At 36.3% G+C, this 14,649-nt stretch overlaps 2 protein-coding genes across 2 annotated transcripts in view; both read left to right on the top strand.

Annotated features, from left to right (window-relative positions):
- The window catches only part of trpc3 (transient receptor potential cation channel, subfamily C, member 3), a 73,852-nt gene that overhangs the window by 57,047 nt on the left and 2,156 nt on the right, over window positions 1-14,649 (top strand). The window lies entirely within an intron of this gene.
- gstp1.2 (glutathione S-transferase pi 1.2) lies at window positions 9,438-13,737 on the top strand. Its single transcript, XM_058797495.1, has 7 exons — window positions 9,438-9,569; window positions 10,089-10,124; window positions 11,355-11,461; window positions 11,591-11,678; window positions 12,497-12,600; window positions 13,011-13,112; window positions 13,208-13,737. Coding segments are annotated over exons 1-7 (627 nt in total). The 5' UTR covers window positions 9,438-9,568; the 3' UTR covers window positions 13,397-13,737.

Raw genomic sequence — 14,649 nt, 5'->3', positions numbered from 1 at the left:
AAGTTTTGCTTGTTTTCCTGAAAGACCACATGGGGTGTTCACGGTGGCACTGGTTTCCCCTTCGTCATCTGTTGACATCCTTTTCCTTGCTGTAATCTGCATGGCCTTTGGGTACATTCTCTGAAAAAAAAAAATATTCAAATTTTATATTAAATATATATCAGCAGTTTATTAGACATAACCTATGTTTAGATAAAGAATTTCAATATGCATAAATCATGAAAGTATTTGTTTCTTTTAATATCACATTAATACATTAGCATTAGCATAATATATTAGGATAATAAAATATTGTTAATAATATAGGTTGTTAGAGTCAAAAGTATTTGACATTGGTTTATGTAAAGGCATCTAAATGAACTACACTGCAGTATAGAGATTCAGCACCTAAAAAATAAATCCCTCAAAGATGACAGTCCAGCCATCAAATTTTCTCTAAATTTGGGTTTTAGAATTGCAGATTGAACCACTATGCATTTTTTTATTTTTACCAGGTGATTTATTTTGAAAGAGTTGCTACTTTAGAAGATGGTTAGATCACTTTCATCATCCATTTTTTATGTTTCTATGCGTTTACCGCTCCCCTAGCCGTAGAAACTCTACAGAGCCCCTGTTAGTTTTCCTAGTTTTCCCCTGCCTGTTTTGGATTGTGTTTTCCCGTGTTTGTTCTAGCCCGTGTTCCCTGGATTAACCCTTGCCTTGCAGTTTGGACACTGTTTGCACCCCTATTGGATTCTAGCCCGTGTTCCCTGGATTATCTCTCTGCCTTGCCCACTGGATACTGTTCGCAGATCATCGACCGCAGACCATACCTGTTTGCCATTGCTCGACCCTGCCTGTATTTATGACCATGCCTATAAATAAAAGCTTGCACTTGGATCCGCACGTCTCGCGTCTCGTCAGCCCCGTTACAGTTTTGATAGGCTAAACGTCTGTCCTGTTGTTGAATCTTATTAACTTTACACTGCCAATGCCTTAAATAAGAACCTGTAAATAAAGAACTAGATTTAGTAACTTACATCAGCAGGGGAGCAGAGCACTTTTCAGTGTTTATGCATTGATAAATGACGGTCATTTCAGGACAAATCAGCTGCTAAGTTCAAGTACACTTACAGCAGTATGTTTGCTACAGAATTGAATCTGTTTATGGTGACACAGCTCTTCAGGTGGTAGGAAGAACCAGTTCTTGATTAAGGGGAGACACTGCAGGCAAAAACACTGTTTTTATTTTTATTTTTATGCACCTGTCAATTTTGAGATTTTGGGCTTTTTGGTTTTTCATGAAGTGTTTTTTCAGACTAGTAGAACCAAAACATCCAAAAGACACTGTTAAGTGTTTCTTCTATAGCACTTTATCTATTTGTGTCAATATATTTCAATTACAACACATATTTTTAAAGGCCGTTTTCTCAAAATGAGTTTTTTCTCCTACACTGAGCCATAAATCTCCACTTCAGTAGCACTTACACACACCAAACTTTACATTTTTATTCCTGTCTATATCCTGAAGGTTTTTACAGAGGGATTTGTTCATATATACAATTTGCTTGATTATATACAACATTTTAATCCCCCCAAAATTGTCAAAATATAGTGTTTTCTGTCTGTTCTAAGTATTTTCTGAATTATGGAGTGACAAAATGAGATACCCAAAATTCCCTCTGTAAAAACTTTTGACTGTAATATGTCAAAAACTAATTAAACAAGAATTATGAAACTGACTTCATTTAGATTTTTGTACTAGAAATGTATGCAAATTAGTGCATATTTCATTAAATAATGCCTCATTTGCATATTTAAACCTAACATTTTAGAAAACTTGTAATACAAAAAATGTTTGCAAATATCAATGTAATCAATCAACTAGGTAAGTAAGGCGATAACTATTAGTTAATTTCTTTACCCTATTCACCTGCAGTGTCTCGCCTTAATCACTGCAAATAAAGTCACAAAGACTGACGGAGGGCAGGAGGGGCCTGTGTCTCAAGTGTGACAAACATGCCCTACGATTTACGTAGAGATAGAATTGTTTGCATTGGTCTGTCCTTTCACTGTCGAAACATGCAAGTCACAGTGAACAGAGCAATAGGTTTGAAAATGATTAAGGCCAGCAAATAGGGCAGCATTTGCATAGCACCCACAAGTTCTCCCTAACTGAGGCCTAGAAAACAAATTAGAATTTCACCATAAATATACATTTACTACTGCTCCTTGAGTTATAAAATGCAAAAAGGACATTGCAAGCACATATATTTGACATGCCAGGCTTGCAGAATATCACTTCTAAAACTTATTTGGCTCCTTCAGTTTACGATTACAGTAACAGTACTCCTTGTTTGTTTATGCTGTGTTAGCTAGCAGTCTCTTGGGCTGTTACCCGGGTGAGAGGAACAACACACTCCTCAGAGATTAAGAAATCATTATAGGAAAAGCCAAGCATGAATGCTTTAACTGCCACACAGATCTTATTAGTTTATCTGGAATGTGCATGAGGAAATATATTTATAAAAAAAAGGTTTATTTTAAATAAATGGTGCAGTTTGTGCTTGAAAGCCCTGGGAAATGCTTAGCATTTCATTTTTTCCCCCATGCATCTCAGGTCCAGCACTGATCATCATCGCCCGGAATAATCACCATTGGTCAGATATGCATTTTTAATAGATTCTTAATTCCTAAAACAGTACCTAATACTAAATATGTGTTCATTTGTCACCTGTCCTGCTCTTTCTCTTACTGTTCCTTCCTGCTTCTGTGTCTGTGTATGTCTTTAAACAGATTTTTGGCCAGCTAAACTGGAAGAGGGAGACTTGACTCTGTTCCAGACCAATACAATTCAACTTGGCCCGCAATGTAGGTGAGTATGACAATAAACCACCTCACTTGACCTGAACTGTCTTTGCTTTTCTTTTCAATTTTTTTTTTTTTCTATTGCTAAAAAGTTGGTTGCAGTTGGTTGTTCACCAGTATCATAGACTGCAAAAAAAATATTTTCTATAATTATATTAAACCCTATGGACGCCTAGTTCTGCCATAGAAAATAAAATAAAATTACATATTTTAACACAATTTTGGCTACTTTCTTCACAATTCTGAAAAAAAAAATTTAAAAAGAATTTTGAGATGTAAACTCAGACACATGAGATATAAGCTTGCAAGACATATAGCACAATGTAAACTCACAATTCTAAGAAGAAAACCCCCTCATAATTCTGACCTTTTTTCCCCTCACAAATCCGAGTTTACATCTCGCAAATATACCTGTTACTTTAGAACAGGGGTAGGCAACGTCGGTCCTGGAGTGCCGCTGTCCTGCAAAGTTTAGCTCCAACCCTAATCAAACACACCTGAACCAGCTAATCAAGGTCTTCAGAATTACTAGGGCTACAGGCAGGTGAGGTTTTTTTTCAGGGTTGGAGCTAAACTTTGCAGGACATTGGCACTCCAGGACCGATAATGCCTATCCCTGCTTTAGAAGAAATGAAATGAAATGAAATAAAATAAAATGGTAATTCAAACTTTTTTTCACAATTTGGACTACTTTCAGAATTGCCCTTTTTGTCCTCATTCTGAGATTACATCTCACGATTCAGTTTTTTTTTTTTTTCTCATCTCACAATTCTGACTTTTATTCTCAGATTTGCAGGTTTATATCTTACAATTCTGTCTATTTCTTAGAACTTACAGAAAAAGTTTGAGTTGTAAGAAATAAACCCAAAATTGCTAAGAAAAAAAAAAGTCAGAATTGTAACATAAAACGTTGAATTGCCTTTTTTAAAAATCAATTTAAAATTCCACAGGACTAGCTAAAAATATCACACACAATATTATGGTAAATATTAAACTTTTTATTGCACTTCTCTGTCCAAATACTAAATGAGCTAATTCTCATCAGTAAAATGCTGTTGCACAACCACCTTGATCACTGGCCAGCGACATACCTCACTACAGAGTCAGGAAAAGATAATATCTCCAGGAACATCCTGCGGATGAGTTCTGGTCGGCTCTTAGGTGAATTTAAAAGGTGCATGTTTCAATTTAAAATTATGAGTGCATGCAACCCAAACCAAAACATCAGAATCAGAATCAGAATGAGCTTTATTGCCAGGTATGTTTACACATACAAGGAATTTGTTTTAGTGACAGAAGCTCCACAGTGCGACAGAATATACACACACTTTCACTAATGCATTTCATTCCAATTAAAGCAACATTTAATGGTGTCTTCTCATCCAGAGATTTCATGCACACAATCTGCTGCAGCAGCATTTCCTAAATAATCATGTCTGGACACTTTTTCCATCTTAAAGAGTTACATGGATCAACTTGAAGGCCTTTATCCAAACATAACATGTGATAGTATTTCAAGTCTGTAAATGTTTAGATTGTGTGTTTCTTATATAGTTTATACTGTAGGCTGTAAAACAGGTGTATAATGGTGATTTTGCACTTTTACAGAGTTCACTGCATTCACCTACAACGAGAGCTGAACAGGATGAACCAGTTCCTATGAAACAACTGCAAATGCACAACAACCGATTGGCAAAAGGAGGTGTGCAGACATTTGCGCATGAGGCCAGAAATGTTGTCAGACTGCTATATGCATGTTGGTCCCTCTCTTTAAACTTCAGTTCTGTCATGACAACGCTGCTGCTGCTGTGGCAGAGCAAGAACCAAGACTTGCTACTGCCAATACAACATGCAGCTGTGAGCATGTAAGAAATACTGCTGCTGCAGAAGTAACATACATGAAATAACCCCTGTCCTATAGCATAAATGAATCACCTCGTAGCAGATCTATACAAGTGGAGCTGGGGAAGGTGGAGGGTTTCTGAAGCCAGCTGCGAACTGCTACAGCAAGGCACTAGTCATATATTTGAATGTTGAGCAGAGAGCTCATTGGCTACCAATTAGGGATGTAACGATTACCGGTTTGACGATAAATCATGATAAAATTAGTATTACCGTTAGTACGGTTAGTATTACCGTTTCATATTTTAATTATAATTAAAACCATATTCGAACATATTTCGAACATATTTCGAACATATTTTAACGTATTTGAACAACTCAGAATAAATAAATACTGTCCAGCACAGTTTTAAGTAACAGTCTCACGTTCGCACAGCATGCAGAGTATTTAGTTTTGAGTGAAAATAGGTCGGAAAAGCTGAGAGGTTTTAAAAGAGTGCTAAGGGAATTATACAAATGAATATATGAATTAATTAATTATATGAATGTACCTCTGAAGGTTTTGACTGTCTTCAGAAACGATTTGATGGCATTTTGGTTTCATCTTCGCTCCATGTAGATGGCATTTTGTTTTCATCTTCGCGATGTGTTCTTAATCGCAATACTGCTTTGTTCACGGAGTTTACGGCAACCAGCTGTAATTCAGCTTTTCCATAAGCGCTACCTGCTGTCAGCAAGTGGATTTACAGAGACTTATATTTACATTCAGCCTGTGTGCAAATTCTGTCTGGCCAAAAATGGACCGAATTTGCATGACCTACTGTAAATTTTGATCGGTTGATGAAAAACAAGCTTATGTGGATTCTACACATTTTAACAATTCAAATAAGTTATTTTTAGAATTATTTATGGAGCAGATAAAATACATATAATCATTTATTAATCAATTATCATTTTGACTTAATCCTTTCCTTTATTTAAAGGCTGAAATGTGAGGTTTACCTTTTTATGAAACTTTTTCAAAGCTTTATTTGAATATTTACATTAGATATTTGAACATTCTATTAAACTGTTGTCAGTCAAGTTGTCATTTAAAATCATTGGTAATGTTATTGTTTTAGTGATTATGCAAACAAAAAGTCATTTTATATATTGTTTGTTGATTTTTAAATATAAAACTTGGTGAAGTGATTTATGTGTCATACTTTTTGAACATCTCCAGCACATTTTAACAATACCGTGATAATATTGATAACCGTGATCATTTTGGTCACTATAATCATACAGGACAGAACCAATCAGCTGTGCCATGTGATAATGATGTCATTAGTTCAGATTGAGTTAGACCTATCGGACTGCGCCATCTAGAGTTTCATGCCAGAACTCTGCATTTCTGTCATGACAACTCTAGGAGGGATTGGCATGGTAATGTACAAGACAATGTTAATTAGGTCTTGGCGGAATAGATCTGCTATGCTGCTGCTGTGGCAGAGCAAGTACAGAGACTTGCTACTGCCAATAGATCCACAACATGCTCCTGGGAGCATGTAAGAAATACTGCTGCTGCAAATACAACATACATGAAAAAAAAAAAAAAAAACCCACAAAGCAGGAGACATAGAAGGGACAATACAAGTCAAAAGAACAAAAGAATAAAACACCCCCCAACAAGCAGATCTATCACCAAGACATATGTACTGCTGCTGCTCCGAAAAGCCATGTGAACCGCATGTATTACTATCTATGTGTGCCTGGGCTACCACGCCTACCAGTTTAACGCTAGTGGCCTATGGCTATGTGTGCCTGGGCTACCATGCCGACCAGCTTAACAATAGTGGCCTATGGCTATGTGTGCCTGGGCTACCATGCCGACCAGCTTAACAATAGTGGCCTATGACTATGTGAGCCTTGGTTACCACGCCGACCGGCTTAACTCTAAATAGACATGTCATGTACTATGTGTAATGTTAATTAACAAAATGGATATACTTTGCAATCCGATAGATAAGACCCCAGCACCCACCTGAGCAAATATTATAATTTAGTCATTTGAAAACTGCTGTTACTTTCTCCACTTCATCAGTCCCAGCGGCAGCAATACGCAGCTCGTTAATTCATGTACGTGCAATGATGAGACGGACAAAGTTAGACGATGCATGCCATTTTACTCTCTCATGCAAATAAAAGTTGTCAGAGTTACAGTGCACAAAACTCCTAGGTGGACTGACCTGAATGAACTGAAATAAAAGCAGAATATAAACGTTCTTTCTCCGTTTTCTGAACTACACAGCACAGCAAGAGCACGGGTCACACAAACAACATTTCTCTGAACTACACTACCCATAATGCGTTTCACTTGGTACTGCAACAGCATTTAGATTTAGATGTGATAATGATGCCATGTGACAATGATGTCATTAGGTCAGCCTTTGGAGCTGTTCACCTCCTCTGACTTGGAATTTTGCTTTTCTATGGCAACACTATCAACGCCTAAACAGAGCCTGTGGTGGTCAGGTGGTACAGCTGTCACGTGGTACAAGTCGTAGCTCTCAGAAAAGTCCCAGTTCACAAGTTGTAATTACGAGTTCTGCGAGGACGTGAACACTTTTTACAAGTTGGAATCTGGTAATTACGGTAATTACGATATGGCGTGAACGCAGCATTAGACCCATAGACTGTGGTTAGACCAATCGACTGCGCCATCATGCCAGAAGGCCCCCGATCACAGTTTTAGTTCTAAAAACACGAGGCGCACCACACTGCCTTTTTGGTCACTTTTAAAAAAAGAGCAGTGCACTGCGGTTTTTTATGTTGCTAGGCAACCACCAAATCAGCTGTCCTGTCAGTCTACTCAAAGTATTAGGCTATAGCGCGAGAGCTCTAAAATCTTTGGTTTTTGCTGTTAAGTAAACTGTCATATTAGCAAAAAACTTTAAAAATACAGCTCCGGGAAACCCCCGACAGACACCAAAAAGTTTCTCCTCCATATAGCAGTCTCCGGACTTTCTAATAGTGTTGCCAGATTGGATGGACGATTTCCAGCCCAAAAACCTATGCCAAAAACTCACAAAAACCCGCCCAAAACTTAATGTCAAAATAATGTGATAGAATTGATAAGAATGTGTAATGCTCTTTTACCCAACGCTGAAGTACAGATGATACAAAGTTACAGAAATAAGCAACCGAAAGCAATACATGTCTTCCCCAGATGTAATGTTAGTTCTGTACTTCAGCGTTGGGTAAAAGAGCATTATAATCTCCTTTGTGGTAGAGAAAGCTGCTTATATGTAGGCTACGGGAAACAGCGAAAATGTTGAATTAAACATACACACAATCAGCGTTTCCACATGTTTATGCTGGCCCCGGTAATCAAAACTTCTGCTAGTTCCATTTCTGCAAATCAGTTTTTGTAAATGAGTGATTTAATCCACATATGGCCTTCATCAACAGCCGCTTGCGCCACCTGCTGGTGAGCGGCTGACAGCAGCTGGAGATCATGCATCGGTGCTCTACTGCTATTCCTGCGGTTCCCGGATGTGCAATGCTGAATTTTCTGCCGAATTTTAACCACTAAATTTGTGGCAGCAAATTTGGAAAGTGAAATCAAATGACTGAAATTTGCCTGTCGAATATTATACATCGTATTTTTAAACAGATTGAATATTTTGGAAGTGAATTCTGGAAGGTGAATATGAATTATTGAATTTTTAATTATGAAAATGTCTGTGAAATATTTTGAACTGAAATATTCACAGCTTAAATAAACAACTATGTTAAATTTCAGGACCTAAAAATGCAAGCCCTGGAAATACAAGGCATTAAAATGCAAGCACTGTTAATTGCAATGCATCTTTTTTTTTTTTCGATTTGTGGAATTCAGCATGCTTTATGTTTCAAAAACTATTGTCATTATTCTGCTTCCATACCCTCCACGCTATAATTGACGTTTAATTTTTAGCTGGTGAAAATACTAGTATTCTAATAATTTTGGCCACCACTGTATATTTGACTCATCAGACTGAATGAACTCTGTAGACTGAGTCAAACCAGATGTTTGTTTATATCTGGTTGGTTACAGTAAGTAATCTCCAGTGCTAAAAGCTGTTAGGTGGACTGAGTAACAAGCTCCTCTGAGATAAACAAATATGCACTGATAGTTACTGCAGTGTAAGTAATAAAATGAGGTATCTCTCTCTCTATTTCCTCTCTTTTCCTGCATCTCTGTGTCTGTCTCTCTCTCTCTCTCTCTCTCTCTCTCTCTCTGTCTCTCTGTGTGTGTTAGTTAAACAGCTGTTTGGCCAGCTGTCTGAAATGGAAGAGACTCTGTACCAGACCAATGCAATCATAAATACTTGGCAAATATGACATAAAAACAACCTTATCTGAACTGAACTGAGCTGCCTTTCATTTTTTCTCTCTCTCTCTTTTTCAGTTGACATCATGTAAGCTTTAGTCCCTCAATGACTAACTTTCGCTTCATTTCTACCTTTACTTTTAGGTGTTATAAAAAGTTTTTATAAAAAGTTATAAGTTCGAATGCTTGCTTAACAGAAACATATTTCTAAATGTTTGCTCTTATTTAAACAGCATCAAAATTATTTTTAAAGTTGCATGTAGCCTACTATAACATCACAAATGACCCAGAGGCAGTCAATCATGCGTTTTTATGAGTGCTGTCATGTCATCATGAATTTCTGAATGCAGCAGTGGTTGGAGCTACGCGCTTTGCGTGCTATGAGGGCGCGTGCATGACTCATCAAAAATAAAGGCTTATAAATGGAGCTTCGAGCAAATTTCTCTGCATTGCACTTCAGGACTCTGGAGCAGCTCGCGCATCGTCTGTAACACTCAGCCTTCACTACCCACTCTATTCTACACGAGTAAGTACCTTTTGACTGTCTACAGCTTAGTACGTATGATCGTGCTTTAGATTATGTCGGATGTATTGCTTGTAGCGCTGCTATATCAAATTATTCACGGCGTCGTTGCACGTTAGTCTGAAGATATACATAGATTAAGCTATTTAAATGGATCTGTTCGAGTCCGTTCAATGCACGCATATCCAAACCGATCGACATAAGTTTTAAAACTGCAGTTTGTTATCATTATTTATAACGTTTTGCATGATCTTGCATGACTATTTCGAAGTACGTCACTGTGCATAAATGAAAGCATGTGTTATGTAATGCTCAAAAGCTCTAGAGGGTGTGCGTGAAGAACTTTACTTGTATGCAATCTAGTAAACAAAATGTAGCTAGCGTGCAAATCTGCCTTTACAATCGCCGCAATAGCCTTGATTTACTTCCTTCCTTTTAGGCTGCTTTCTTGTTCATGTGTTGTGCAGTTCCTCTCTTAACTGTTTTCCTGTTTTACTGTTTTTTTATTTTTATTTTTTACAGTGGCTCCCTACACACTCACGTACTTTCCAGTCAAAGGTTTGTATGAAAGGCTGATTCTATAATATTGTCACATGCGTGTCTAACCGCTCAGAAAATGATTTCGTGAAGTGGTTCAGTTGAGGCAGTATTATGCAACGGAGCTGCAAACAAATGTGCAAGATGCATGCAGTATGAGCCATATGCAACTATTAAAAAAGAATCATATTTAAGTTATTGGTTGAATTTGCATGCGACTTTAACAAGATTTGAAATATTTGCATAATTTATATAACCCGATCTCATGACACTGCCTATTAATAGTATGCCAAATAAAAACGAAAACTCGTGGTATTGATATGCAAAAATGGACTTTGGAGTGTCTGTGCTACGCGATGGTTAGGGTTGTGGTGTAGATGCAGATCATATGCACGCAAAAAACGCGCATAGCACAGACAAACCAAAGTCCATTTTTGCGCATCAAAACCACGAGTTTTGCGTAGTTTGGTGTAATATTTAACCTCTTAACTGTCACCCGTCCCCTCTGTGGGACGCCTAAGTTTACTTCACTATTTTACAATTAAATCCTAATCTAATCATGACAAACTATATATCGTTGGAAAGGTCCAAGACTCCTTAATAGATATTTTTCCACTTTTTTAGTTAAATTATGTAGGAAAAGTAATGGATTAATTTATGACGAGTGCACCTGAAAAATCTACATCATAACAGGAGTTCTGACCTTTGTCACAGAAAGTCTTTTTAGTTGCCTTTTTCTCTATCATGCTTTAGAAATCATAAGAAATTATATATCAGCTGAATCTTAAATCTCAAAATTCATCCTTTGAAACCAATTTTAAATTCAGACATTGCATTACAATGGGAATGGTACATCAAAATCATGTTACAAAATGTTTTCATTCATGAATTATAAAAATTTAAGTTTGGATGGTGCACTTTAATGTCTATGTATTATGTAACCTCTCTGTTCAGAGAATAAAATTAAATATTCTTCGCTCCACTGCTAATCTTTGGCAGCCTGCATGTTCTCTCAAGCCAGCCAGCTTTTGGTTGTCCAATCAAAATGTGACATTTGTCTGGAGGCCGTTGCCCTAGATTGGGAGGAATGGCTGTGAACCCCAGCCCACACACACTGGAGGAAAAAAAATTCCTTTGTTGGCCGTAACTTAAGTGTTTGCAGACTTGTCTAATCACATGTCTTTAATGCATGTGAAAGCACACTTAAGAGGATTGTAGAATGCTGTTGACTGTGTCATGTGCATCTCACAGGCAGATGTGGTGCCTTGAAGATGATTCTGGCGGACAATGAGCAGCAGTTTAAGGAGAACCTGGTGTCCATAGATGATTGGATGAAGGGTGATAAGAAAGGCAGCTGTGTGAGTTACAGAATTACCTTTTCCAGTTTTTATTATTTAAATTTTTAGAAAACATAAATCTATGCATGGTTTAATGTTGTTCAAGCTGTAGCCTATTCCTTCTGTAACTTGTTTCTTGATTTGTTTTAGCTCTTTGGACAGTTGCCTAAATTTGAAGATGGTGACCTGGTCCTGTTTCAGTCCAATGCCATTTTAAGGCATGTGGGTCGCAAACATGGTAACTATCACCATTTTAATGCATTAGAATAAAATCAAGCATACTTAAGTTTGTTTTATAATGCTCCATGAAATCCCAATATAGTCCCATTGTTGGGAGAAGTTTTTATCATGTTTCAAGTCAGTGGGACCAGATTGCTCGTTCCCGTTCCAGGATGACCAACAAGTTTTTAATATTAGAAGATCCACAAACATGTTCTTTTTGTCAAAATCCTTTATCCCTGAAACATGTTTCATTACATTGTGCTTGGTTTAACCCCATGAAAAAAAACATGTTTTTTTAATCTTAACTTTGGAACACTTTAGAAAAAAAATAAAAAATTACTTATTTAAATAAAATTTGTAAACCAATTATAAAGGTTTTGGCGAAAACTAGACTTTAAAAATTTAGAAAAAAATCTAAGAATCTATTCCTATTAAGTTTAAAAGTAATGCAAAGTATTGAAGTGTACAAAAGTATAAATTATAGACAGAGAGAGATTTATAAATATTAAGTTTTATATATATATATATATTAATTTCCATAGATTTTTTCCATATTTTTTTTAACCTACTTTTATTAATTTGATATTTATAATATTTAAATGCATGCATTTTTTTTTATTAAAAAAATGTATGCAGTTTTATTTGCATATTAAACATTTCTTTGCAATAACTGGATGTCATACACTGAATTAAACATGCAATGTCATGTGGCATCAGTTCAGCATACTACTGTTTAAAATCTTCCTTGTTGCATAATGCATACTTTCTTTTATTATCATTATGCAATATACAGTATATACCAAACTACCACAAACTGTTCTTTTACACGTTTAGGTGCATATGGAAAAAACGACTGTGAGGCTTCTCTTATTGACATGATGAACGATGCAGTTGAAGATTTTCGCCTAAAATACATCAAGATGATCTACCAAGAATATGTGAGTAGTGATGTGACTGTAAATCTAGTCTGAGTATGAGAAGTAATTAAAGTTTAAATCATATTTTATATAGAAATTCATTCCGGTTTCTTTTGCTTTTCTTTTTTTCCATTTAATTTTTACTTTTTTTATTTATATTTAATTTGAGATAAAAAATAATATAATACACTTTATACTATATATTATTTAATGTAATTATAAAATATTACTTTTCAAACATTTTATGTTTTTATATATATATATATATATATATATACACACACATACATACACACCAGACATTTAGACACTGGGGGAAAAAAATGGCCGCCCTTTAGAGCCATTTTAGGGCAAATGCACAGTAAACATCATATGATATTACCTAAGAAATTAGTTCATTATTTTCTATTTTATTGTGTCCCCATCTGTAGGAGACTGGTAAGGAAGCGTACTGCAAAGATCTGCCCAACCACCTCAAACCATTTGAATCTATTCTGTCCAAAAGCAAATCTGGATTCCTAGTTGGCGATCAGGTGAGAAATCCAGCACAAACACCAGAAGTGTTTATAAGTGTAATATAGTACATGCTGAATTCTGACTGTCACTCATGTTTCAAATCTCCTCACAGATCTCATTTGCGGACTACAACCTGTTTGACCTTCTGTTGAATCATAAAGTGCTTTATTCTGCCTCTCTGGACTCCTTGCCAGCTCTCAAGGGCTATGTGGATAAGATTGCTGCCCGGCCCAAAATCAAAGCCCTCTTGGAGTGTGAAAACTTCAAGAAACTTCCTATCAATGGCAATGGCAAGCAGTAATTCAGTAGAATATTCTCAAACAATGGCACTTTCCTTTAAAAGGCCTTAACTGGTGCTCTGTGATTAGCAAAACCTCTCATGTCTTTGTACGAATATCTATTTTGTATGTTTAACTGTTAAAATAAATGTAAACATCCAGAATGGTTTCAGTGCTTCTTTGTTAAAGAACAACTTTCTGTATATAAAACAGTTTTAAATTGCATTTAAAAAAAATAACAACTTCAGTTTTTAATCATTTTACGTTTTAGTAATTTAGCAGATGCTTTTATCCAAAGTGACGTACAAATGAGAACAATGGAAGCAATCAAAATCAATAAAAGAGCAATGAAATGAAAGTGCAATGACAAGTCTCAGTTAGCTTAATGCGGTACACGTAGCAAGTTTATTTTTTTATTATTTATATATATATATATATATATATATTATATATAAATAAAAAGAACAAATAGAATAGAAAAGCTAGTGGGTGTTTTTTTTTTTTAAGAATCGAGCATGCTATCAGAGACCATTCCTTCATCCAGAATCACTCCAGATCCCTCAGAATACCAGCTCCATGTTGGTGCTGCTTTTTCAGTTCACTCCTCTCATTTTCTACAGGGTTCAGGTCAGGGACCTGAGACAGCCATGGCAGAAGCTTCATTTTGTGCTCAGTGACACATTTTTGTGTTGATTTTGTTATTTGTTTTGGATCAGTGTCTTGATGGAAGATCCAAACATGGTCCATTATAAGATTTCTAACAGAGGCAGCCAGGTTTAGATTTTTTATCTGTTGGCATTTGATTGAATCCATGATGCCATGTATCTGAACAAGATGTCCAGGACCTCCATCAGAAAAGCAGGCTCACAACATTATACATCCAGCAGTATATTTAAATGTGGACATGGGCTACTTTTTATCCCTGTTTGCACCAAACCCATCTGGTGGGTTTGCTGCCAAATAGCTCTTTTTATTTATTTTTTTTTTTTTTTTTTAAGTTTCATCTGACCATAGAAGTCAGTCCCATTTGAAGTTCAAGTCCTGTCTGAACACTGAATATGCTGGAGTTTGTTTTTGGATGAGCCAGGAGTTTTTTTTCTTGAAACCCATTTGAACAACGTGTGGTGATGTAGGGGCTGTTTGATATATATTTTTTAGACTTTCTGACCCCGAGACTCTACTCATTCCTGCAATCCTCCAGCTGTGATCCTTGTCTTTAGCCACTCAAACTCTCCTCCTCAGCGTGCATCAGGATGATATAGACACGTCCTCTTCC

Source organism: Onychostoma macrolepis, chromosome 14 (genome assembly GCF_012432095.1).
Source record: "Onychostoma macrolepis isolate SWU-2019 chromosome 14, ASM1243209v1, whole genome shotgun sequence".
In the NCBI taxonomy this organism is placed as follows: domain Eukaryota; kingdom Metazoa; phylum Chordata; class Actinopteri; order Cypriniformes; family Cyprinidae; genus Onychostoma; species Onychostoma macrolepis.
Note: the sequence above shows the minus strand (reverse complement) of the source record. Positions and strands in the feature narration are given on the sequence as shown.

Bases quoted from the DNA above. Each gene is read 5' to 3' on its own strand.
- gstp1.2 (XM_058797495.1), top strand. The intron at 11,679-12,496 runs GTAACTATCACC...TTACACGTTTAG, and splicing joins GCATGTGGGTCGCAAACATG to GTGCATATGGAAAAAACGAC. The intron at 12,601-13,010 runs GTGAGTAGTGAT...CCCCATCTGTAG, and splicing joins AGATGATCTACCAAGAATAT to GAGACTGGTAAGGAAGCGTA.